This window comes from Leptodactylus fuscus, chromosome 2 (assembly GCF_031893055.1).
Source record: "Leptodactylus fuscus isolate aLepFus1 chromosome 2, aLepFus1.hap2, whole genome shotgun sequence".
Taxonomy (NCBI): domain Eukaryota; kingdom Metazoa; phylum Chordata; class Amphibia; order Anura; family Leptodactylidae; genus Leptodactylus; species Leptodactylus fuscus.
Genome location: NC_134266.1, coordinates 141458252 through 141483744, shown reverse-complemented (window position 1 = coordinate 141483744; position 25493 = coordinate 141458252). Strand labels below are relative to the sequence as shown.

Below are 25493 nucleotides of genomic sequence, written 5' to 3'. Positions count from 1 at the left end.
CCTGGAAAGTTCTATGAGGTTATTTCTAAGACTTTAGGACTCCAAACCACAATAGGAGCCATTATCTTCAAATTATAGATAACATGGTCAAAAACCAACCCAAGAAATTAATAACCTTGAACTTTGGCTTTCAGACTAGCGAAAAATATCTACCATACTCTGGCATAAACCTCTGCAATTCCTTAGATGACCATTTTAAGTGCAACTATGCCACATTGATCCCGAGGCTGTTTAAGGATCACGTTGCAAAGCGTTTCCCCACCCTCTCCTGGATTGGTAGAGTTCACGTGGTTAAAATGGTTACCTTACCCCACATTCCTCTATTATTTTCATATCTTCCCGACTTCAGTCACCTCCTTTTCCCTAGCTAGCCTACAAAAAGAAATCTGTAATTTCATATGGACATATAAGCAACCATGTATTCGCAGACTTATTGTGTGTTTCCATAAGAGATGTGGTGGGCTATCAGTCTCTCATTCCTCTAAATATGATGTTGTTGGTAGGCTATCACAACTATGTGTCATGTATAACAAAGCAGATTGCCCTTAGAATCAGCACTAGTAGCCCCAACTTCCCTACAGGATTTACTTGGGACCACACGGTTGGCCTCATACAATCCCAGTGGCTGCTAAGGAAACTGATGTTATGTTGTAATTGCAGTGGAGAGTTCATTTTAGCCGCCAATTATAAAGCTGATTTCCCCATTACTCCCCTTTCTTCTTATTTCCCTCTTCCCTACTGGCCTGAGGTGTTCGTTTGGTGGAGGTTTCAATATCTTATTGATTTTCCTCTGTTACTCATGAGTCTGCACCAAAGACTATTTCATTAACATGTATTTTCCGCCTCCCTCAGAGGTTTTCAGGACTAACCAGATCTTTCATTTCTTATGCTCTCTCACTCCACTTAATCTGGAAATTTCCCTCACCAGCTTTGATAGACTTGGTATTGAATGGCGGATGGGGACTCTCTCTCTTTTATATACAGTATACTGAATGCTCCACCCTCTGAAGCTAAATTGGTCTTTAAGGCGACCTGAGAATGGGACCTTGATATTATCCTAACTCCATCTCCATGGATTGACTGCTGCATGTCCAATAGCAATGGCAGATCACCCTTATGGAGTTTTCTCTGATTAGCCTTAAGTCACAATCCTCAAATACACCCAATATAAATTGCTCCAGTATATTTTGATAGCTGCTCAAATTCATATTGCCTTCAACTGGAAACGTCCAGCTCTCTCATTTTTCCATGTTATTCAACGAGTTAATACAATAATGCTCCATGATAAGATTAATGCTACCATCTCTGACACTTGCACACTCCTTGACACGGGTTGGACACCTTGGATTAATAGGTCCAACATCCAAGGCGTGTCATACTGTCTTCAGTTATAATTTGTTAATAAGATTGAGTGCTGTGATTATACCCCTTCCCCTAGGCTGAATCTCTCTTCCACCTTACCCTCTGATTTATGCACTATAGGGCTACGCCTCTCCCTTCTTTCCCCATTGTGTTTGTTAATGATTCTTTTTTCTTTCTACCCCTTTATTTTCCACAGATAACTCTGGATTTGTAGCTATCTCCTTGTATTATATTCACCTTATTCTGCATTTTGAATTGATTTTGTAAATATTCTTACATTTGCTCTCAGGTTCCTGTTTTTGATTCATTTCCATAAATACATCTAAAAAAAAAAAAAAAAACCCCTGCCCCCCCCCCCCCCCCCGCAAATTCTATCACCCAAAGATAATGTATAATGCAAGTAATAAAATGATATATATTTATTTATTATATAAATTAATGCTACGCGTTTCACATTTGAAAACTTCCTCAGGCAATGTATTAATGCATAAATTCACAAACCAACATATATAATTCTAGGTCAGTGGTAAAAAAAACATAAGGTGTCCACAATCTTTCAATTAGACAATTATAGTCAAGCCCAAAGCAAAGACGAAACTAAACAAAAGCAAATCCAAATAACATTGCAGGTGTTAAACCTTTGAGCAGAGTTTATCCTATTAGCATATAAATATGATTGACTTCAGGCAATGGTCCTTTTATCCTCCTGTGATGGGATTTTTCTGGGCTGGAAATGGAGACTCTCACATTGTAATGATAATTTCTCTGGAGAAATTATAAACTTCAGGAACTGGTTGACAACAGAGAGCAGTAGAACAAAATTTCACATAGCGAAGATAGCAGATGAAAACCAAGGGAATAAATCAGAAGAGTGAATGTGTTCAAGTCAAAAGTCAGCCTGAGGGGTATCACAAGAGCCAAAATCTGAAGAAGTGAATTTCCAGTAACAAGCCAGAGGTCAATATTAAAGCTGTTCAGCACAATTAGAGTATGGAAACCTCACTAAAGTACAACCAAATAGTAGGCACCTAAATGAGAAGGAACAGGGATTAAATATACCTTCTAAGCTGCTTATTGGATCCACATAGGAGAGCCCTAGAAAGTGCAGAAGATTCACAGGTTAGCACGGTTAAAGCAAAAGCAGCAAAACTGAGACTCTTGAAACACATGACTACTGAGTCCAATCAATGATCTCAGTGATTGCTGTTAGGGACTGGTGTCACACAGATATGTCACTGGCTCTTCGCCAGTGACCTCTGAGGCCATTAATTGGCCTCAGTGGTCATGTGAGTATCTCCGCTTCTGTCACACTAAGTCCTGGTACAGGAGAGAAAGGGGGCTGGGACTATACAAACCGAGCTCTGCAGATAATGAGTGTGATTTGAAATGTGTGTGTGTGTGTGTTTTACATCCATCCTTACCGCCCCTGAGTTTCCTATAATTCCTGGACAACACCTAGTCATGGGAAGTTACCAGATGCGCCGTTAATAGTGGGTCGCCCCTCTGCAAGCCCTGATAACTACAGCAAAACGATGAGGTATGGACTGCACGAGGTGTTGAAAGAGTTCTGGAGGGATATTGATCCACGCAGTCTACACTGCAGCCCACAATTGGTCCTGTGTTTTAGTGCTGGTTCCATGGAGCAGACATTGGTTTCCACAACATCCCATACATACTCTATTGGGTTGAGGTGGGTACTAGCGGGTAGGCCATTCGAGGGTTGTAAGGTCACTGGTGTGTTCATTAAGCCAGTCGCGTGCCACCAACAAGCAGCAACATGTTGCATTGTCCTGTTGGTACACAGTCTCCCCATCAGGGAACTCCAACACCAGAGAGGGGAGCAGATGGCCTGCCATAAGTTGCACATATCGAGCACCGGTCATTGATCCCTGCATCTAGACAATGGGGCCCAATTGCGACCATGTGAACCTGGCCCAGAACATGACAGAGCCATCTCCCGCCTGGACACGTCCCTGCTGGCATGCAGGATCCATGGCTTCATGGGGCATACTCCACACTCTCACATGTCCATCGGCTCTGTACAACTGGAACCGTGATTCACCAGACCATGCCACATGCCACCACTGTTCCATGGTCCAATGATGATGGTAGTGGCCCATGCCAGTCTTCGAGCTCTGTGTTGCAACGTCAGCAAAGGATCAATTCAAAAATAAACATCCACATCAATATTATGAAACATAAATATTTTATTAGCAATTAAAAAAAAAAAAAAGCACAATCAGTACTATGTACAAAGTGGGGCAAATATTAGAGGGATAGTTATATCCATAATACACCAAAACACATCTGAAAGAGGTGATAGCGCTGCTAAAATGGTAGCTCCCTTTTTAAGAAAATAGAAATATGGGGATATACAAGTCTATTAGATGAAGTTGTACAAACCAATGCATTAGTTTAAATATGTTATAGAAATAGTACTATGGTAGAACAAAGTAACATATATTTATTAATATTAGTCTTATAGCCTTTCCCCCTGACGAAGCCACTTATGTGGTGAAACGCGCGTCGGGGCGCGTACTAATGCATGTTATACATACAGGTAATGTAAATGTATCTCAAATGCTTCCTCTTATGTCTGCAATATTGTGGGTTAATGTGTTAGCTTTCAGCAATTGCTAGTGATCTATGATCCTTTCATATACTTATTTGAACACAATGAAGGATACCCACCCTATGGAGTACTCTTGTTTTTGTCATTCAGTATTGCATTGACTAATTATAAAGCGCATTTTTCATAGAAACCTGCTAGTATGTATTTCATTGCATCCATTGTTGGTTGCACAAATTGCCTCTGAATCCATATTTATTGTTATTTATGTTTTTCAATAAATTTATACGTTTTATATCGATTTTTTTGTTCTTATATGGTAGTTGGCCTATGGGTCAATATAGTTGGTTTCTGTTAAATACTACCTAGATTTGCCCTATATATTTTTTTGTTTGGTACTATATATTTATTAATGTAGCATCCATATGACGAAGGTGAGATTATAAGAAACCTAACAGGCTATAACAAAATATACTAGGCAAGACTCCCTGTAGAGGAGTATAAATGAAAATACATAGGTGAAAAGGATGTAACAATTAAATCAAAAATTTATTAAAGATGCCCAAAGTAGTACTAAAGTCAAACAGAGATAGCAAAAGATTCCATGACAACCATGTGATATAGACACAAGTATAAAACCCAGGTATTATAAACAAGTATTCAGAGTCAAAGCATACCTAAAAGCGCGGTCACCACATCAGGGTGCCCCTGACGAAGCCTATATTAATAGATGAAACGCGCGTCGGGTTTGCCTACTATGTTTACTAACGACAGCAAAGGGACACAGGTCAGGCGTCGACTGTTTGAAACCTATGTGGTACAGTTCTCAGCATACAGTCCTGGTGGAAATGGGGTCCCAGTCACCCCACATTCAAATCAGCGGTGATTTGACCCACAGTAGACCATCGAGAGCCCTATACAACTCTGCGGAAGTGAAGTGACATCCATTCATCAAATACTCGTGGTCAATCGGTGCGCTAGTTTACGCAGCTGCTCACGTCTCTGCGATATTGCAGGACACTTTTGACCTCGCCATGTTCACTAGACACCTGTCTGCATCAGACTGCTCAGATATCCTGATGACACTAGCGCCATAGGCCACATTGCGTCACACTGTTTGAGCGTCATATCCGACACAACCCGCACTGGGACACGCCTTCCCGTGTCTTTTGGACCCTGAGTGTATAGGAATGTCACATCACAAACAGGAGAAAAGAAAAGGAAGAAGAAAATTAAAAATAAAATAAATATGCTCTTCTATTCTGGCTAATAGAAAAGGGTTCCCAATGCAGTACATGAAACATCTACTTTTTAAGCTTCATCAGGAATTTAGAGGCATTAATTTTTATTATTTATCCATCCTTGCTTAAAAGTTATATTGTTCACAGTGTACTTATGAATATGAATTCAGAACTTGCCACCACTGTGTAGCGGATTTAGGTTAAATAGATCCAAAAGCGACAGATGTAAGCCCAAGAGCAAATCCGTAAGCCAAAACTAATTAGTCTAACAATAAAGAGAGTTTAATAATGAAGTATTATATATAAAAGAACCTAGCACATTGCACCTTTTTCTGTGGTTGCTATAAACCTAGTTCTAGTATATTTTTAACATTAGTGGTTATTTGCCAAGATATTTAACTAATAAAAGTGCACAGTGTAATAAAAATATTGTTTAGCAAAGGTTCCAGAACTGAGAAGCCTGTAAAGATTTGGCACAAGCGAATTTATACGTGGAAATAAAATTTTATTATAAGCAGTTATGGTCATGGTGACTTTTTGCTTTATGGTTTTGACATGCAGTAAAATACATTTACAAAAAAACGCTTGGTTTAAATAATATCAAACATGAAACAAATGATATATTAGTTATATTGTGTATACCTGATTATTTCATTTTGTCATTACAGCAAGTTCTACTTGACAATTTATCGTTTTTATTTTACCAATATTTGAAAGTTTGTATGTTGGATATTTTTAAATAGAGTTAACTAACTCTTCTAACTATGCAAATTTATCCTGAATTTTAATTTGTTTTTAGTTTCATTTATATTGAATAATTATTTTACATACAGATTGTCTTATTTTTCTATTGTTTGTAAATCTTTTTTTTTTGGCTTTATTTCATATGTGTAATTGTGGTCACTGAAGATCATTTTATGTATTCCAGCTAGTCTGGTTAGTATCCATGTTCTACTGCCATTGAAAGATTATTTGGCTTAATACAATAGCAGCTTTAGCGAGGAAGAATGACTGCACAATGATTTTCATCCCTACACAATCTAAAATATAGCAGCAAGTCCTAATACGATGCCTATCTGCCTAATGGTGCCCCATCAGTTGGACTAAAAATTATATGACCTCTGATGTCATGAAATGACTCATTTTTGTTCATCCAGCTGTCAAATATTAAAAAAAAAAAGTTCTGGCTTTGAGACCATGATGACACAAAAACAAATTAGTTTTTTAAATGAGCATGCAGTCAGGTCCAGAAATATTTGAACAGTGACACAAGTTTTGATATTATACCTGTTTACCAATACCCATTCAAGGTACAGTTATATAATCAATTTGAGCTTAAAGGGATCCTGTCATTAAAACTCAATTTTTCTCACTAACACATAGGAATAGCCTTAAGAAAGACTATTCTTCTCCCACCTTTAGATGTCTTCTCCGCACCGCCGTTCGGTATAAATCCTGGTTTTCATCGGTATGCAAATGAGTTCTCTCGCAGCACTGGGGGCATCCTCAATGCTGCGAGAGAACTCTCCAGCAACGCCTTCATCTTCTTCAGGAACGTCCTCTTCACATGTCTTCTTCTGGCGCAGGGTTCAAAAAACCATATTGGGGAAAAAGTACATTTCCCCCCTGTATAAATAAACACTACTTCAGGAAACAAAAAAACTCCTGTCTCTCAGGCTAGACTCATAATGGCAGTGGCAATCAGTGTCACCATTCCACCGCTATTTTCTGTTATATTATATTGTATTTGTTATTTACTGGTCTGCTGTGCCAGAACTTTATACACCCTCCCCTTCTAATTTGTGTCATATCCATTCGCCATATCCAGGTGTCATCCTACTCTCTCTGCTCCCTTAACCACAAACCCACCCCTGTTATCGAAGCACTTTTTACATGTTTTCCTTCCAAATTTCTATTGCTTGTAAAACCTTTAAAACAGATTATACCAATTATTACCAATTATTATTATATGGTAATAAATAACAGTAATAATTAGAGATGAGCGAACAGTGAAATATTCGATATTCGTTTCGAATAGCCCCTCAGTATTTGACTATTCGAACGAATATCGAACCCCATTATAGTCTATGGGGAAAAAATGTTCGTTTCAAGGGAAACCACTATTTGACTCAGGAGGGTCACCAAGTGCACTATGACACCTCAGCAAATGATGACAACACCTCTGGAATGCAACTGGGACAGCAGGGGAAGCATGTCTGGGGGCATCTAACATGCCCAAGTCACCGTATTACCCCACCATCACAGCCTATCAACTAGACACTTTCCACACTCAATAGAACCTCGATGAAAGTTGAAAAATACCTGGAAACCTTCTTTCCTCCACAATAGTATGGACAGAAACACAAATTTAAAGCTAAAGAAACATTAGCATGCACCCCTTTAGATAACAATGCCCATAACAACCACAGATGGAATAGGCAATGGGAAATCCAACAGTACCTACCCTTAACTGTCATTGTGGATGTGTGTGTGTGTGTGTGTGTGTGTGATATGGTAAGACCTTCAAAAATTAACTTTTCTGGCCCTTAACGTGAGCCCTTCCAAATGAAGTTGTCGCTTAAGCTGAGCTACCAGCAGAGATAGAAGCCCTTGAGGTGACTTCAGAGTTTTAGGCCCTTTAACTTCTTTCAGCCTTGCACCAGCAGAGTTTTTTGCCCTTTGGGTGAGTTGAGCTTTGCACCAGCAAGTGTTAGCCCCTTTAAAATTGTTAGCCCCTAAAACAGTGGTTCCAAAACCATCACTTTCATTGTGTGGGATTGATACAGTGGATTGGACTGAGGACCCAGACATTGACCTTGATTTTGATTGGGAAATTGATAACATTTTGGCATCAAGTCCTGGGGGTAACTTTTATTTAGAGGACCGCAAAGGTGGAGAATTGGCTGCAACCACTACTAGCGGTAATGGTCCTCTAATATCGGACTCTACATTACCTCTACAGCAGGGGTAGGGAACGTACGGCTCTCCAGCTGTTGCAAAACTACAACTCCCAGCATGCATACTTGCTCTGCTGTTCTTGAAACCCCCATGGAAGTGAATGGAGCATGCTGGGAGTTGTAGTTTCACAGCAGCTGGAGAGCAGAAGGTTCCCTATCCCAGCTCTACAGGGTTCTGATCAGGTGTTAATAGTCCAAACAACATGCTCCAGTACTTTAGCTGTAGATCAGAAACCACTTTCCCTTCTGACACCAGATTTAACCAAGGTTCATCATCATCATCATCATCATCATCATCATCATCATCATCATCATCATCATCATCCTGCTGAGATGGAGCCATTAAAGGAAACCTTGCCTTCCAAGGCATGTTCTGGAGCTGTGACTGAGCCAAATCTAAACACAGTCGTTTGGAACTGAACAAAATTCAAAGTGTCAAAAGACTTTAGAGACTGTTGAAAGTAATGGGATCCAGAATGAGGAGTTCATCACAAGGCTGACAGACCCAACCTCAAATGCTGCAGCACAAGCAACCAGCAGTCAGACTAAGATAGTCTCTTCTTCAAGTAAGACACAAGATTCTTTGGAACCAGATCAGGAAAACCCTGTGATTGCCATTGCAGCAGCACCTAGGCCATCTTTCAGAGCAGTTCATTCAGAGATTGAATTGGAGAAAAATAAGAACATTTACTGTGATCGAGTCTTCATGCATATCAGTAAGCATGGACAACCTAACGTACAAGATCCTCATGCTGAGCTGGCCTCATTACTGAACACAATCAACCAGGATAATCAGGGCTGGAAACAGCCATCACATCTTACCGAAAGGAATCACCCTCAGTTTGGAAAGAAGCCATCTAAACATTGCACCTTACCAGCAGAATGTTAGGCCCTTTGGGTGACTTGAGCCTTGCACCAGCAGTGTTTTTGGCCCTTGGGGTGAGTTGAGCCATGCACCAGCAGGGTTTTTGGCCCTTGGAGTGAGTTGAGCCCTGCACCAGCAGTGTTTTTGGCCCTTGAGGTGAGTTGAGCCTTTAAACAGCAAAGATTTAGTTTTTGGCCCTTGGGATGAGTTGAGCCATGCACCAGCAGGGTTTTTGGCCCTTGGAGTGAGTTGAGCCATGCACCAGCAGTGTTTATGGCCCTTGGGGTGAGTTGAACCTTGCACCAGCAGTGTTTTTGGCCCTTAGGGTGAGTTGAGCCATGCACCAGCAGTGTTTTTAGCCCTTGGAGTGAGTTGAGCCTTGCACCAGCAGTGTTTTACTTTTTGGCCTTTGGTGTGAGTAGAGCCTTGCACCAGCAGTGTTTTATTTTTTGGCCCTTGGAGTGAGTTGAGCCCTGCACCCGCAGTGTTTTACTTTTTGGCCCTTGGAGTGAGTTGAGCCTTGCACCAGCAGTGTTTTAATTTTTTACCCATGGGGTGAGTAGAGCCTTGCACCAGCAGTTTAACTTTTTGGCCCTTGGAGTGAGTTGAGCCTTGCACCAGCAGTGTTTTACTTTTTGGCCCTTGGGGTGAGTTGAGCCTTGCACCAGCAGTGTTTTACTTTTTGGCCCTTGGGGTGAGTAGAGCCTTGCACCAGCAGTGTTTTACTTTTTGGCCCTTGGAGTGAGTTGAGCCTTGCACCAGCAGTGTTTTACTTTTTGGCCCTAAGAGTGAGTTGAGCCTTGCACCAGCAGTGTTTTACTTTTTGGCCCTTGGAGTGAGTTGAGCCTTGCACCAGCAGTGTTTTAATTTTTTACCCATGGGGTGAGTAGAGCCTTGCACCAGCAGTGTTTTACTTTTTGGCCCTTGGAGTGAGTTGAGCCTTGCACCAGCAGTGTTTTACTTTTTGGCCCTTGGGGTGAGTTGAGCTTTGCACCAGCAGTGTTTTACTTTTTGGCCCTTGGGGTGAGTAGAGCCTTGCACCAGCAGTGTTTTACTTTTTGGCCCTTGGAGTGAGTTGAGCCTTGCACCAGCAGTGTTTTACTTTTTGGCCCTAAGAGTGAGTTGAGCCTTGCACCAGCAGTGTTTTACTTTTTTTCCCTTGGGGTGAGTGGAGCCTTGCACCAGCAGTGTTTTAGTTTTTGGCCCTAAGGGTGAGTAGAGCCTTGCACCACCACTCTCTTCCTCGCCAGTACCTGTATTGTGGACTGGATACCCAGCTGGATATCCACGTCCACATCCTCGCCCCCTTCTGCTACTGACGAGAGGCACTGCTGGCAGCCCCTCTCCAATACCTGGACTGTGGACTAGATACCCAGCTGGATATCCACGTCCACATTCTCACCCACGTCCCCTGCTGCTACCCTGCTGCATGATTGGCAGGTTCACTGTATGTGTACAGTGTTCCTGCAGTGTAGCTCTGAAAAGAGCTGTTGTATAAGAATTTTTTCCTGCCTAGACAAGGCAAAAATGGTGTATCACCCTGAGACCAAGCTCTCCCTATCTCTCCAAAACTAAGATGAGATGAACATGGCCGACACTATTCTTATGAATCAGAGGTCACCTGATTTCGGCAGCCAATGGCTTTTTCAGATTTTTTTCAATGCCTACGTAGTCATAGTTCCTGTCCCACCTCCCCTGCACAGTTATTGGTGCAAAAAATGCGCCAGAGAAGGTGGGAGGGGATACGAATTTTTACTACGTTTGCCGCGTGGTATTCGATTGGAATCGAATACCTCGAACAGCCTGATATTCAATCGAATACCAATTTGATCGAACGCTGTTCTCTCATCTCAAGTAATAATGCCACAAACAAATACAGGGATAGTATAGAGCCCTAATACAGTGGGGCAAAAAAGTATTTAGTCAGTCACCAATAGTGCAAGTTCCACCACTTAAAAAGATGAGAGGCGTCTGTAATTTACATCATAGGTAGACCTCAACTATGAGAGACAAAATGAGAAAACAAATCCAGAAAATCACATTGTCTGATTTTGTAAGAATTTTTTTGCAAATTATGGTGGAAAATAAGTATTTGGTCAGTAACAAAATTTCATCTCAATACTTTGTTATATATCCTTTGTTGGCAATGACAGAGGTCAAACGTTTTCTGTAAGTCTTCACAAGGTTGGCACACACTATTGTTGGTATGTTGGCCCATTCCTCCATGCAGATCTCCTCTAGAGCAGTGATGTTTTGGGGCTGCCGCTTGGCAACACGGACTTTCAACTCCCTCCAAAGGTTTTCGATAGGGTTGAGATCTGGAGACTGGCTAGGCCACTCCAGGACCTTGAAATGCTTCTTACAAAGCCACTCCTTCGTTGCCCTGGCGGTGTGCTTTGGATCATTGTCATGTTGAAAGACCCAGCCACGTTTCATCTTCAATGCCCTTACTGATGGAAGGAGGTTTGCACTCAAAATCTCACGATACATGGCCACATTCATTCTTTCATGTACCCGGATCAGTCGTCCTGGCCCCTTTGCAGAGAAACAGCCCCAAAGCATGATGTTTCCACCCCCATGTTTTACAGTAGGTATGGTGTTTGATGGATGCAACTCAGTATTCTTTTTCCTCCAAACACGTAAAGTTGTGTTTCTACCAAACAGTTCCAGTTTGGTTTCATCAGACCATAGGACATTCTCCCAATACTCTTCTGGATCATCTAAATGCTCTCTAGCAAACTTCAGACAGGCCCAACATGTACTGGCTTAAGCAGTGGGACACGTCTGGCACTGCAGGATCTGAGTCCCTGGCGGCGTAGTGTGTTACTGATGGTAGGCTTTGTTACATTGGTTCCAGCTCTCTGCAGTTCATTCACTAGGTCTCCCCGTGTTGTTCTGGGATTTTTGCTCACCGTTCTTGTGATCATTTTGACCCCACGGGGTGAGATTTTGTGTGGAGCCCCAGAGCGAGGGAGATTATCAGTGGTTTTGTATGTCTTCCATTTTCTAATTATTGCTCCCACAGTTGATTTCTTCAATCCAAGCTGGTTGCCTATTGCAGATTCAGTCTTCCCAGCCTGGTGCAGGGCTACAATTTTGTTTCTGGTGTCCTTTGACAGCTCTTTGGTCTTCACCATAGTGGAGTTTGGAGTCTGACTGTTTGAGGGTGTGCACAGGTGTCTTTTTATTGTGATAACAAGTTTAAACAGGTGCCATTACTACAGGTAATGAGTGGAGGAAAGAGGAGACTCTTAAAGAAGTTACAGGTCTGTGAGAGCCAGAAAACTTGATTGCTTGTAGGTGACCAAATACTTATTTTCCACCATAATTTGCAAAAAAATTCTTACAAAATCAGACAATGTGATTTTCTGGATTTGTTTTCTCATTTTGTCTCTCATAGTTGAGGTCTACCTATGATGTAAATTACAGACGCCTCTCATCTTTTTAAGTGGTGGAACTTGCACTATTGGTGACTGACTAAATACTTTTTTGCCCCACTGTAAATGAAGGAAACTACTGAGATTGTCCGTGCAGTGCAAACAATTAGAACAGCCTCAGTCCAGTCACAGTAGTGCCGTAACATCCAAAGTATTAGCCAAAAGGCTGTATAATACTATACTATTATAACTCTAAGTAAGGTACACAACTATAACAATAAAGACAAATCTATATAACGGTACATAAAGAATGTATCATACAGATTAAGTCAAAAAGTCCCATATGTTGGAAATAAAAGGCTAACCATCTTACCCACGGACGGACATGGTGGTATATGGAATAGACTATAATGGGGTCCGTGCGCTTTCCGCGCAGTGTCCGCATGAGTCGTGTGGAGAGAAAACTACTTCATGAAGTACTTTTCTCTCTGTATGTTCCGTGCGGACATCGCGCAGAAAACACACGGACCCCATTATAATCTATGAGGTCCATGTGCTTTCATTGCTCACTGCTTGTCAATGCATTCGGTATTCCGTTCAGGGTGTCCCAAAGCGGACTCCCCTTACGGAATACCGAACGCAAATGTGAACTAGGCCTTAAAGGATCTGGTAGTAACATCTTGGTGCCGGATACCACAGGGCAATTTTAGGTCTTGTGCTTTCCTTCCCACTATGGGTCAGAGCTGTTTTAATAGCACTAGGGGACCAATATAATATTAGATTTTAATGTTCTATATACAATTTTATAACACTTACCAATGGTTAGGAAACGTTCTGAACTAGGATGTGTGAATGGCTGCAGTGCTGTAAAGAGCAGTAAGCGTGGAGCATAAATGAATGACATTGGAGGTCATCAGGGGGAGGCTGCATATCTTCTATGTGATTATAGTGCTCCAAGTTGATTAAATTAAAGCTTGCCTAGTAACTCGGAATTATTATTCACATTGTTTCAGATAGGTGAACCAGTGTCACCATTTTATTAAGTGGAGGGCTAGATAAGGGCAGGTGGTGCGTTTTTCATTACTTTAATTGTGTGATTTGTCTGGATTTTCAGCTTTTGATAAATTCTGTAGTGTTATATGACAGAATTAAAAGGATTTGGGAGTTTAAGAAAAGGACTTTGCAACAGGATTTCAACTCTTTGTATATTTGATGGATTTGGCTGGATTTTTGTTGTTTTGTTTTCAATCACTGAGCTGCATTAAACAAAGAGTGTTGAGCAGGTGTGCATATCGCCAGCATATTCCACCAGCACAGACGCAAATACAATTCCAGATATCAAAAAAATAATCCATCACAACCTATGGATTAGACTTTCACCCACACACGCAATTGAAGTGGATACTGACTCCATTAAGCTGAGCACGTGTCTGCCGCACAATCAGTGAGGCTGCAATTAATCTGATTCCATCTCCTGCCCTTTAACTGATGAAATATTTGCAGGTACTGCTTATGGAAGCATGCAGTTTATACTGTTAAATTTTGCGGTTGAGTATATTTTTTATCAGTGAATACAATGTACTTTTTTTGTTTCCTTTGAACAAGATAAATATCTATATTTTAAAAATGCATATTGAGGCTAAGGGCTTGTTCACATCAGCATTTGGATTCGGTCCGGGGAGTCCGCATGAAGATAATTGACTTTATTAAAAAATTAAAATAAAAAAATTTACCAATATACCCCCCCACACACACTTCCCCATCCATATCTCATACCATATCTTTAGTCATCTGCTTCTGCTGGCACCTACACAATAGAGATTTATTGTTCCGTCGCTGGCAGAAGTGAAGAGTGTATATCATGCATGTGCAAGACGTTCACAAAAGAAGTTGCTGTTGGGACCGAAGACACTGATCTCCAGGACACACAAGACAGGTAAGTATGATTGGGGGGGATTGGCCAGAGTGAGACAGGTAGGTAGGTAGATAGATAAGGGTAGTAGTACAGGGCTAGCTAAACAGGGAGGTGGTATGATAGAGTGAGTGAGAGGGGGATCAGGGGAATTGCAGGCTAGAACAGCAGGAATCTAAGGAAGCATGTAAAAAAATGCTGAGGATGCCAGGAGGAGAAAGCCAGAAATCACTCAAAACACTGCTAAAGGTATTTTGGTGCAATTATTAACCCATTAATAGCACTAAAATATCTCTTTTTAAAAAAAAGGTGTTTTTGCCTGGAAAACTCTTTTATGTATCCAAAAAAAGAGTTTGTGAAGGCACTTGAAAGTTTTATATCTGCATAAAGTATATATTATTGTAAGCTCTTGCAAGCAGGGCCCTCAGTCCCATTGTGTAAAATGACTTTCTTTGTAATGTATCTTTCTGTCTGTATTTGAACCCTACAAATTGTACAGCGCTGCAGAATATGTTGGCGCTATATAAATAAAATTTATTATTATATTATCAACTCAGTGGGAAATGCAACGTTTTGGGAACACGTCCCTTCATCAGGTATTCATCCAAGAGAAGGATAATGTGGTAGTAAAAAGTCATGTAGTAGCAGGGGATGAACTGTTGGTGAGTGGTGAAAGTAGCTGCATGGCGTCACATCATGGATTTTGGTCACATCATGGAGTTTGGTCAGTTCCCTACTGAACGTGCACCTGTATTTTTGAGTTGTAGAAGTTGAGTGCCGCCCTGTACCTCTCTACTTTCAATTATATTAACCACTTCAGTATCGGACCAATTTGTGGTCCAGGACCAGACACATTTTCAGGTTTTTTTGTATGTGCGGTTTTGAGGGCTGTAACATTTTTCTCGTATGTCTCATTCAACTAATTTTTGCGTCTTTTTTCGGGGACACATAGGGCTTTATTTTTATGTTGTTGTATTTTCAAATGGGTTTTAATTTTTTTATATCCGAGAAAATATAAACATAATAGGAGGGAAATTGTGTCTGGTTTTCACTTTATTATTATTTTTTTTATTTAATAACACAAAGTGCTACTGAAAAACTTTATAAAATAGTTTTTCCTCTCCGTTATGGTAATTTTTATTTTGTATGGTGTTGTCGGGGGTGGGGCTATAACCTTTAATAACGGCTTTTTATTAGCGTTTTTTTTTTTTATTATTTTTTTTTATTTTCATCTTTTAAAAACTTTTATTATATTTTATTTATTTTTATTTTTTTTTCAGATTGTGTCCCCATAAGGTCATAAGAGACCTTTGGGAACATCTGATCACTTTTTTTTTTGTTAGGGAGGCTGAGTTCCCCTATAACTGGGGCTGCTACGTTTAGCCTCAGTTGCAGGAGGAATCCAGCCTCCTGCACACTGTTCTTTACACTTACAGCGCTGATCGGGGTCCTGTAGGACCCAGCAGCTCTTGCAAGACACTGAGCCCGGCAGATCACGTGACTGCCAGGTCAGAGGGCGGCCACATCATGGTGGCGCCCATAGCCGTGTATACAGCGCTCATTGAGCATTGTATACACAGCGATCGAGACGGCAGGGAAGGGAATAAACCTTCCCTGCCATCTCTCTGGGAGCTCCGGCTGAAGTTACAGCCGGCTCCCAGCTTTAGCAGCTGCACGATCTCCGTGCAGCTGCTGTGTTCTGATTGGACGTATCGGTACGTTTATAGTCCCGGACGTTTATCGTCTATGGGCGGTCCGGAAGTTGTTAAAGGGGTTGTCCCATAACAAGGATCCTATCTATACTGCTAGTTTATGTGGATTTAAGACTTTTCCTAAATACATTGCTTTAACAAAACTGCTTCGTTTGGCCGCTATCTTAATTTATTCAATTCATTGTTGACACTGCGTTTCTATGGCCACCGGGCTTATCTGCTCATTTCCTAAGTGACGTAGCTTCCTGCTCTCAGGGGGGGAGGGAGGGGCTGAGTGCTGCTTATGTCTGACAAGTAAAGGTGCTCCTCAGATAGTGGAGAGGGGAGGTGAGAGCTCCGGGATTTCTGAACTCTATCTTCAGCTCTTCCACTTATCGGCCGGTTTAATTGAATTTAGCTGATAAGGGCTGAGATAGGGAGTCCGGTACCTCTGTATGTAATGCAAGCTGACTCAAGTCCAGCTCTGCTACATCAGCCTCTACATCAGCTTCATACTATGGTAATGCATTTACAACCAATCCCTCATTACTGACTGCAAACATAGCAGATAGCAAAGCAAGTGAAATCCCGCCCACCAATGTGCCCAGAAAACCAGGAAGTGAACAGAGCACAGAGCCTGCAGGTTGGTGAACAAGGGTCATGGGGATACCCCTTTAAGTAGTCATTGCTTTTATATGGAATATGTTTGTCATTGTTTCATAGAATATAAAATATTTGTCACAACTCTGCAATACAAACATTTCAGAGAATAGACTACAGGTATTACTGTCAAAAATCCTACACACTGTCAGCAGTGATCATAGATCTATGTAGTTTATGCATTTCTTTTTAATATAGCCGCTTATAATTTGTTTTCTGTTTTGTAGATCCTCTGAAGACTGACAGCTTTTCTGAAAAGAGACCACTACTTGGAATGTGTAAAAGTACAGGTTCTTGCAGGTAAGACCTATTTTATTACAAGAGAACTGAGTAAGAACAGTATACTGTATATTGGCGAATATAGAGCTACACTAATGGATTATCTTTGCTAAGTGTTTTTTTTCCTTTTCGGTTAGCAAGTTTTGCCTATATATTTTATAGATTTGTTTTTGTTTTGTTTTTTATAAATTCTTTATTTAAGAACAAATTATCAATAAACAAAACAAGACAATAAAACAACAAAGCCAAAAAACAGCGGCCCAAAGCATCAAATTATACATACTGGCACGTCCGGGTGGACGAAACAAAGACAGAGCATAAGGGACAAACATACAGAAAGACAAATAGCCAAGAAAAGAATGGGTAAGGACAAGGACAAACAAATATATATGCACACCAAACGAGAGGGAGAAGAGAAAAAAAAAAGAAAAAAAAGGGGGGGTGAGGGAGGGGGGAATTGTAAGGGTAGCGCCGAGCTCCGGCCAGGAGTCCACTATGACTGGAGTTCAGCACACTCCCAGAAAATTTGCAGGAGGATTCCCTCACCCGAACCACAACACCAACAGAGAGGAAAACAGGACGGGAAAAGCCTGTGAAATTTCGTCGGAACCAGATACGACCGTGTCAAGATTTTATATCCTTCCTCTTGACATTTGCTAGCTATAGAGCTTTTATAAGCGAATTCAAGGGCTCTGATACATTGTGAGTCGGTGAAGGACCTAAATAGGTCCGATTCCCATTAAGATAGAAAGGGGGGTCGATGATCCGGAGGAGGAGAAACCAGCAGCAGGTGAAACTCCGAGAGAGAGTGCCGTGTAGGGCCAGACCCCAAACAGACCCAATAGAGATGAATGCTTCTCCAGGGTATTAAGGCCGTTAGCGTTGATAGAAGCAAAGGTGAAGGAATCTATGGCCGGCAGTTGAAACCCCGGGGGGGGGGGGGGATGGAGAAGGGGGAAGGGTCAAGGGTGGAGAAAAGGCAAGACAAGCAACAAATAAAAGGACACACAAAAGACACCAAAGACAAAATCAAAATGTAGGACCGAGCCCAGCTAATCTGGGTTGGACCACAAAGAAAAGTGGGAAAGAGCCCACTTACGCAGGTCTCAAGGACACACTACAGTAGGACCCCAGAGAGCTGCCAAACCTAACCAGTCGGGGGAAAGGCAATAAACACAAGTACACTAACCATGTCCAGAGCAGCAACATTGAACATCAACACGGGACTGGGCAAATAGGAGGGCAAAGAAAGCAAGAAAATGGAACTCCGGACCGAACCGGACGACCATCAGGGCGTCTGGGGACCTCCATACAAACCCGAAGGGGCACACCAAGACATTCAACATCTGAACCTAGCCCCGACACCTGCCAAGCCAACAGCAGGGGCCGGGGGAAGAGGAAAATCATAAACCCCCTAGCCGCGGCGCGCCCCACCCAGGAAGGAGGAGGGGGGCAGCAAACACTGCGGGGAGCCACAGCGGGCCGAAGCTGACTGTAGCCACCTGCAGGGCAGGAAACCTTAAGGCAAGAGACAAAAACAGCAAATGTAAGTAGAACAGCAATTAGGCACCAAGAAAAAACAGCAATGTGAACAAGTCCCAGAAACGGAAGCCAAAACATGAGGAACCTACAGCGGCGCCCGCAAGGGGTCAGCCGCTCAGCACTGCCGACAGGACAATGCAGACGAAGAGGAGCTGCCAGCAGACCTGGAAAGCTGGAAAAGGATAGTCCAGCCAATCCAGCAAATGCAAATCCGGTAGATCCAGGAATTGGGCCAGAGCAGCAGCCTGGTCCGGAGAATGTAGGACAAACACGGCACCATTACGGTGAACCTGGAGATGGATGGGCGAGTGTGGCAGGACACGGGCGTCTGCAGTGTCTATGTTGCTGATGAGCAACTAGTGTTGCTCATCAGCAACTTGCGGACCGTAAAATCATTACGGCCGTGTAAGACCAGCCTAAGGCTAAGTTCACATTTGTTCTGGAGTAAGTTTACCCTTCAGATCTATTGCGATGTTCTTGATTTGTATTGCTGATAGTTGCATCAGAGTTTCTGGGGGATTTGCAATGGATCAGTTCTTAATGAATTGAAATAAAAGTATAAAAGAATCCTGCACACCAAAGAAGATTGTTGGAATGGCTTACTGAAGCCAGTTGATGGCGTAAAACATTAGTAAAAATAGGTGAATACCCATGAAAAACTGTTAAAAAATGATATAAGTAAAAACTACCTCTAGCACCAAGTGACATTACATATGAGTAGCAATATTGTGCTAAATATATATAAAATAAATAAAGGTCCATCCAGGGACTCCACTCAAATAGACAAAAATCTCACATTGGAGTCTCTCTCCAGTTTGCATCCATATTTTATATCTGTCAAACGAACGGTAACAGATACATTCTACAAACCAAAGTAAGATTACTGTAGTCCTATATGCTGTATTCTTTTGCTGAATGGCCTAGACTATGTGGCACACACTTGTAGAAGTGGTTTCAGTACTGCTGGTGTGCATTAATGTGTTGCAGATCTGTTTGAAATTAGGTAAACTTTACATTTTGTTGGACGAATACTTGTCAGAATGTATATAATCCCAGGAGCAAATCTGATTAGATTAGAAGCATTGTTTATTTCTAGTTTGCCAGTGAATGTTCTATTCTGGTTGTTTGCTTGTAGGATTTGTACTGAGTTTCTGCAACCAAGTAACCTGATGTATTTGTGTATATGTGGCCTTGCTTTATTCTGAATATTTAGATAAATGCTCTTCTCTATCAGCTCTCTGCACCCTTAACCTTTCCTTTGGTTGTTATTTTATTTACTCTTTATGTTCTGGAAAGAGTAACACAAATTAGAGCTTTAAAACAATGAGAGCTGAAGCGAAAATGATTCATCGACTTGCTATCGAAATGTTATTGTGAGAAGTTTACTTTACTGGCTTTGAGTTCGTGATATTTTAAGGAAACTATGTCAAAACATTTTTCCATCCTTTATGTCCTAATTTAACTTGAAATGCATAATAATGCAAACTATCTCCAGAGCTCTAGTATTAGGCAGTACAATACAATGCTGTGCAATATATTGTAGTAAAAAAATCTGAAAACAAAAAATTACTGATTAAAAGTAATTATCCACTGAATGTAACACAACCAGTAAACTACAAAAATAAATGTGTGTATACAAATAAATGTCTCATTTTATTTAAGGTACGTAACCTATGGTGAATTCATAAAAGGGAACCTGTAAAAACTGGCTCAAGAAGTGCTTAGAATAACGATGGGTTGTTTGTGAATCACATACTACAGAGGGACAACTGTTCTCAAAAAAATCCCCTAGCACATAATGTATACAACACAAGTGGTTATTGAAAACTCCCCTGCATGTTAATACTCATCCACTATTGAATGGAGGCTCAGACACTAGTACTATGTGGGAATAATTTAACCCCCCCTTGAGTGATAGCTAACAACAGGGAAAATCGAATACCTAGCTCTCACATTGCCATGTCAAATAAAACAATGTGAAAACACTGGTACATCTCAAGCAAGGAGAACGCTCAAGTAGATGATACACCCAGCACTGCACAGCTCATCCATTATACTGTAGACCAGGTAGCCTATTTATTATCTCCCATGATATGTCTATGACGAGGACAAGAATGACTATACTCCATCATAGCAAACTATGTGTATGAGACCATATAAGCATACTCCCAATTAGTCCTCAGTGTGCAAAGCTAGATTATCGTGAACCACAAAGAGACTCTACTCCCCGCAGAGTAGTGGTAAACACTTAGGATCATCCTGTTTACTACATAATAGTATTCCTACCCTACGCGTTTCACTATCCTATCAATGGCTCATCAGAGGTTTAGTGGGAAAGAGTTATTTTAATCAGGATCGCTACACCTATCTACCCACAGGACAATAGGTGGCCACCGTCTAGTGCCGCCGTCCTGCCGCCTGGTTTGGTGCCAGTATGACTGCCAGCTAGATAGGTGTAGCGATCCTGATTAAAATAATTCTTTCCCACTAAACCCCTTATGAGCCATTGGTAGAATGGTGAAACGCGTAGGGAAAATGCGTAATATCTACTTAAGTGCTCTCCTTGATTGAGATGTACCAGTGTTTTCATATTGTTCTAATTGACATGGAAATGTGAGAGCTAGGAATTGCCATTTTCCCTGTTGTTAGCTATCACTCAAGGGTGGGTTAAATTATTCCCACATAGCACTAGTGTCTGAGCCTCCATTCAATAGTGGATGACTCTATTAGCATGCAGGGGAATTTTCAATAACCGATTGGGTTGTATACATTATGTGAATCCTATGTGCTAGGGGATTTTTTTGAGAATAGTTGTCCCTATGTAGTATGTGATTCAAAAACAACCCATCATTATTCTAAGCGCTTCTTGAGCCAGTTTGTACCCGTTCCTTTTTATGAATTCATAGGTTACGTACCTTAAATAAAATGAGACGTTAATTTGTATACTCACATTTATTTTTGTACTATACATTGTAGTAATTTACACATAAAGGACATGTTTACGCATTAGGATTTAGCATTTTACATATCCCTTTATATATATAAAAAAAAATAAGCATCCACAAGTCCTCATGCTCTTGACCATCTCTGGGATCCATATCACACTCTACCATGTCACACTATACCAATATTGTGCCCATACTGTATTTCCATATGACTTTCACCACCTACACTGATTCTAACCCTTTCCATCCTTTAATATATAGTATTCCACTGATTCTGGCACATATGGATTTATTTATAGCTCCTTCTTTTCCCAAACAATCAGTGAAGTTAATTTTGACACCTGAAACAATAATTGGACTCTCGACTGTCAAGTAGCAACAGGTAGGAATCCTGACTCAAGAGATCTATGACCGTGTTTAATCAGAGGTGGACTGTGTCAGAACTCAGAATCCCAATGACTTGTCTGCTCTGGCAGAAAAGACCAGAAAAAAATTAAAACTGTGCTAGAATCAGTGGAGCGGCACCTGTAAGAGGATGCAAAGAACTGGAGTTAGTCGGGGTGGTGAAAGGTCCACTTTGAAGGGAACCTGTCACATGGAAGATGCTGTTTAATCTGAAGGCTGCATGTTATAGATCAGAGTTAGTTAATAAAATTGACATAAAGAATTGCAGGAAAAAAAAACTATATAAATTGTCATTCATCCATTGAAAGCTTTGCTGTATGTTGAAAAGTCAAAGAGGTGGTCCTATCAGTAATTTACAACCTGCCCTCTATGACTGTAAATACAGAGATATTTGTCAATCACTCTGCTTCCCTTCCCTGCTATGTCTGCTTCCCTAAGTTCTTAACATAAAAATAGCAGATTTTAATGGATAAATAACAAGTTGTATTGAATCTTTTCCTACAAAATTACCTCTATATCACTCTACACATGCTAGAACTATGGTTTGCAATGCGAAGTTGGGAATGGGTGCTGTACAAGCACCTATCCAGAATATCAACTTTTATATGACACGAGAACCAAGATTTTAGGTGTTATAATACTCAATATATAGCTATTTGAAATGAACCCCCCTCTGCCTCACCCTCTGCTATACAAAAGCCAAGCAGCAACTCTACTTGATGTACCGTTGGCAAAACAGAGATATTGGAGAGAATAAAGAAGCGCCTAAAAGTGGATTTCACTATCAAGTGAAAGATTGAGGTGTTTTGATGATTATTATTATCATCACTTTTTTTCTTTTTGCAAACATAAATCGAGGACTTCTATAGCTTTAGTTTTTATCTTGCTATTCACATGGGAATCTAATTTAATTGAAGCATCTTTTATAGTTACCGTATATACTCGAGTATAAGCCGAATTTTTCAGCCCAGTTTTTGTGCTGAAAAAGCCCCCCTCGGCTTATACTCGAGTCAGCAAAAAAAAAAAAAAATTTTTTTTTTTTTTTTTTTTTTTTTTTTAGGAGGGAGGGTCTATGATCAGCCACAATATTAATGTATAGAAACTCCCATAAAATAGTGCAAAAGAAAAAAAAAAGATTTTAAAAACATAAAAGTTCTAAAACACTCCTTTTCCTAGAATACATACAAAAGTAGAAAATGACTGTGAAACACATACACATTAGGTATCCCTTTGTCTGACCTGCCCTGTCTACTGAATATAGGGGATCTGCAGTGCTCCTGTTCCGTCAGGAAGGGGTTAATAGGAGCACTGCAGATACCCTATATTCAGCCAGACTGAATTCCAAGTGGGGGGAAGAAAAAACCCAGTCCTCAAGCTCAGGGAAGGGGCAGACAGACAACCAAAACACCCCCTCCCCTTTCCCAGCATCTACTGCACCCAAAAACTCTGGCCATTTTAATTTTTGAAATTTTCCAGTAGCTGCTGCATTTCCCCCCCTAGGCTTATACTCGAGTCAATAAGTTTTCCCAGTTTTTTTGTGGTAAAATTAGGGGGGGTCGGCTTATATTCGGGTCGGCTTATACTCGAGTATATACGGTACTTAGGTTGAAAAAAGCCACCTGTCTATCAAGTTCAACCTTTCCCGAATCAATTATTCACCATTCATTGCAAATTTATTTATAATCCTCCATGGCATTTGTTATTAGATAATTGTCTAGCCCTTTTTAAAATGCCATTACTACCTTTGTTTGACTATTCTAATTCTACCGAATCCTTTCCTATATTGATGTCTAAATAGCCTTTCTTTATATACACTGACAAAATTATGAGATGCTACCATAGTAATGTTGTATATAGACTAATAGATAGACATAATGATGGTCTAGTTATACTGTATATACACTGACAGACATGATGATGACATGCTACTGTAGTAATACTGTTAATACACTGACGACGAGGATGATGAAATGATACTATACTTATAATGTATAATTTCTACTCCTTAAAAAGGTTGTCCCTATACGGACACTTACCCCTATCCACAGTGTCACATCATTAGGAATATGTACACTGGGAGCGCCAGTGAAGCATTAGTGTGGCTGGTGCTGGAATGGTGCCCCTGGAGATTGCAGTCCCGGAATCTCCATAGCATGAATGCGGCACTGGTCATGCAAGGACTTTAATTTCACACTCCGTTCACATGGTGACTTTCTCTGTAGTAGGGGAACTTAATGAGACTGATAGAGATATATGGTGGGCCATTCATACCCTTATGGTCACAAACCAGGACTTGTAGCCATCATACACCTGGTTGATTTAGATTTCTGGTCAGGACTTAGTGGAGGGAAACTGGGTGTGATCTCCCTATTTCTACCACCTTATAAACCCCTCAGAGTGATATATAGAAACAATCTGTCTGAGATTGTGTATCAGTTTTGACATAATATCCTATGATATAAGAGTGGCCTTTAAATTATACACACCAGTATCCTCCATGTGACCTCATTGAGTAAAATACCAATTTTTCATGTATGTATATATATATATATATATATATATATATATATATATATATATATATACATACAGATATATATAAAAACATATAGAAATAAAAAATAAAGTGACTGCTGCTTACCACTTCCAAGGTATTACTTTGGAATGCTAGACCAGACTTCGGACCAACAAGGACTTCCAGTAACGGGTAAATATAAACAAAGTAGGTCTGTAACGCTCCGAGTCTACAAAATTGCGTTCTTTATTTACTCCATATAAAAGACAGATTTCACACAACAAATCAGTGGCAGTAGGAAAAAACAAACATAGTGCAGATAAAAAAAAACTAACACGTTTTGGGGTAAAAATCCCCCTTAGTCATAGCGTGTTTGTTTTTTCCCTACTGCCACTGATGTTTGTTGTGTGAAGTAAATAAAGAACACAATTTTGTAGACTCGGAGCATTGCAGACCTACATTGTCTATAAAAACATATGTGTTGGATATTCTTTTAATTATTTATAATAAAAGTATTTATGTTTTGATATGTCCTTTTTTGGTTAGTAGTTAACTTTCCCTAATTTAAAATACTTTATTAGTACCTGCGATCAGATGACCTGATTGTCCTGATGGCAGCACTGTATATAACAGCGTGAGTACTCATCGCTCTTCCCTCCCCCCAAAGAGCAGTGACTCATCGCTTTGACCTGTCCAAGGAAATTCTGTGTAAACAATGGGAGAAATAATCCAACATAGCAACCATATGAAGCAGTATACTAAAGCAATGTATTTAGGAAGACCCTTGACTTTACATAAGCTAACAGTATAGATGGGCTCCATGAGATGGGAATAACGTGTTTACATCCTGTTTGGGGTGGCGCTTGTAGAATTGAATGTACCAGTGCTATTTTTTGTTTTATTATTCTTAGTAGCAACTCATTAATGAATTTTATATCAGTTGTTTTCTCTTTGTATCGTTTTACAAAAAGAAACAGTTTTGTGTTTTGCAGACCTAAAGGGTTGTTCACACTACTGTTACTAATGTCCGTTACTGTCTTCTGTCATAGGATGACAGCAACAGACATTAAACTGTCACAGAGAATGGTCACAGGCTGATTCTGTGTCCATTCCCACTGATACAAAACAACATGAGGGCACTATCTTTCTTCATGTTTGTTTACTTTTGTAATG

The 25493-nt window shown here is 40.6% G+C and overlaps 1 protein-coding gene across 5 annotated transcripts in view; it reads left to right on the top strand.

Moving 5' to 3' along the window:
• BCAS3 (BCAS3 microtubule associated cell migration factor) overlaps window positions 1-25493 on the top strand; it is an 849167-nt gene that overhangs the window by 79210 nt on the left and 744464 nt on the right. For all 5 annotated transcript variants that reach the window (XM_075264762.1, XM_075264764.1, XM_075264760.1 and 2 more), the window contains exon 7: window positions 16862-16934. In XM_075264762.1, the coding sequence (XP_075120863.1) occupies window positions 16862-16934 (73 nt within the window). The remainder of the gene's footprint in view (window positions 1-16861; window positions 16935-25493) is intronic.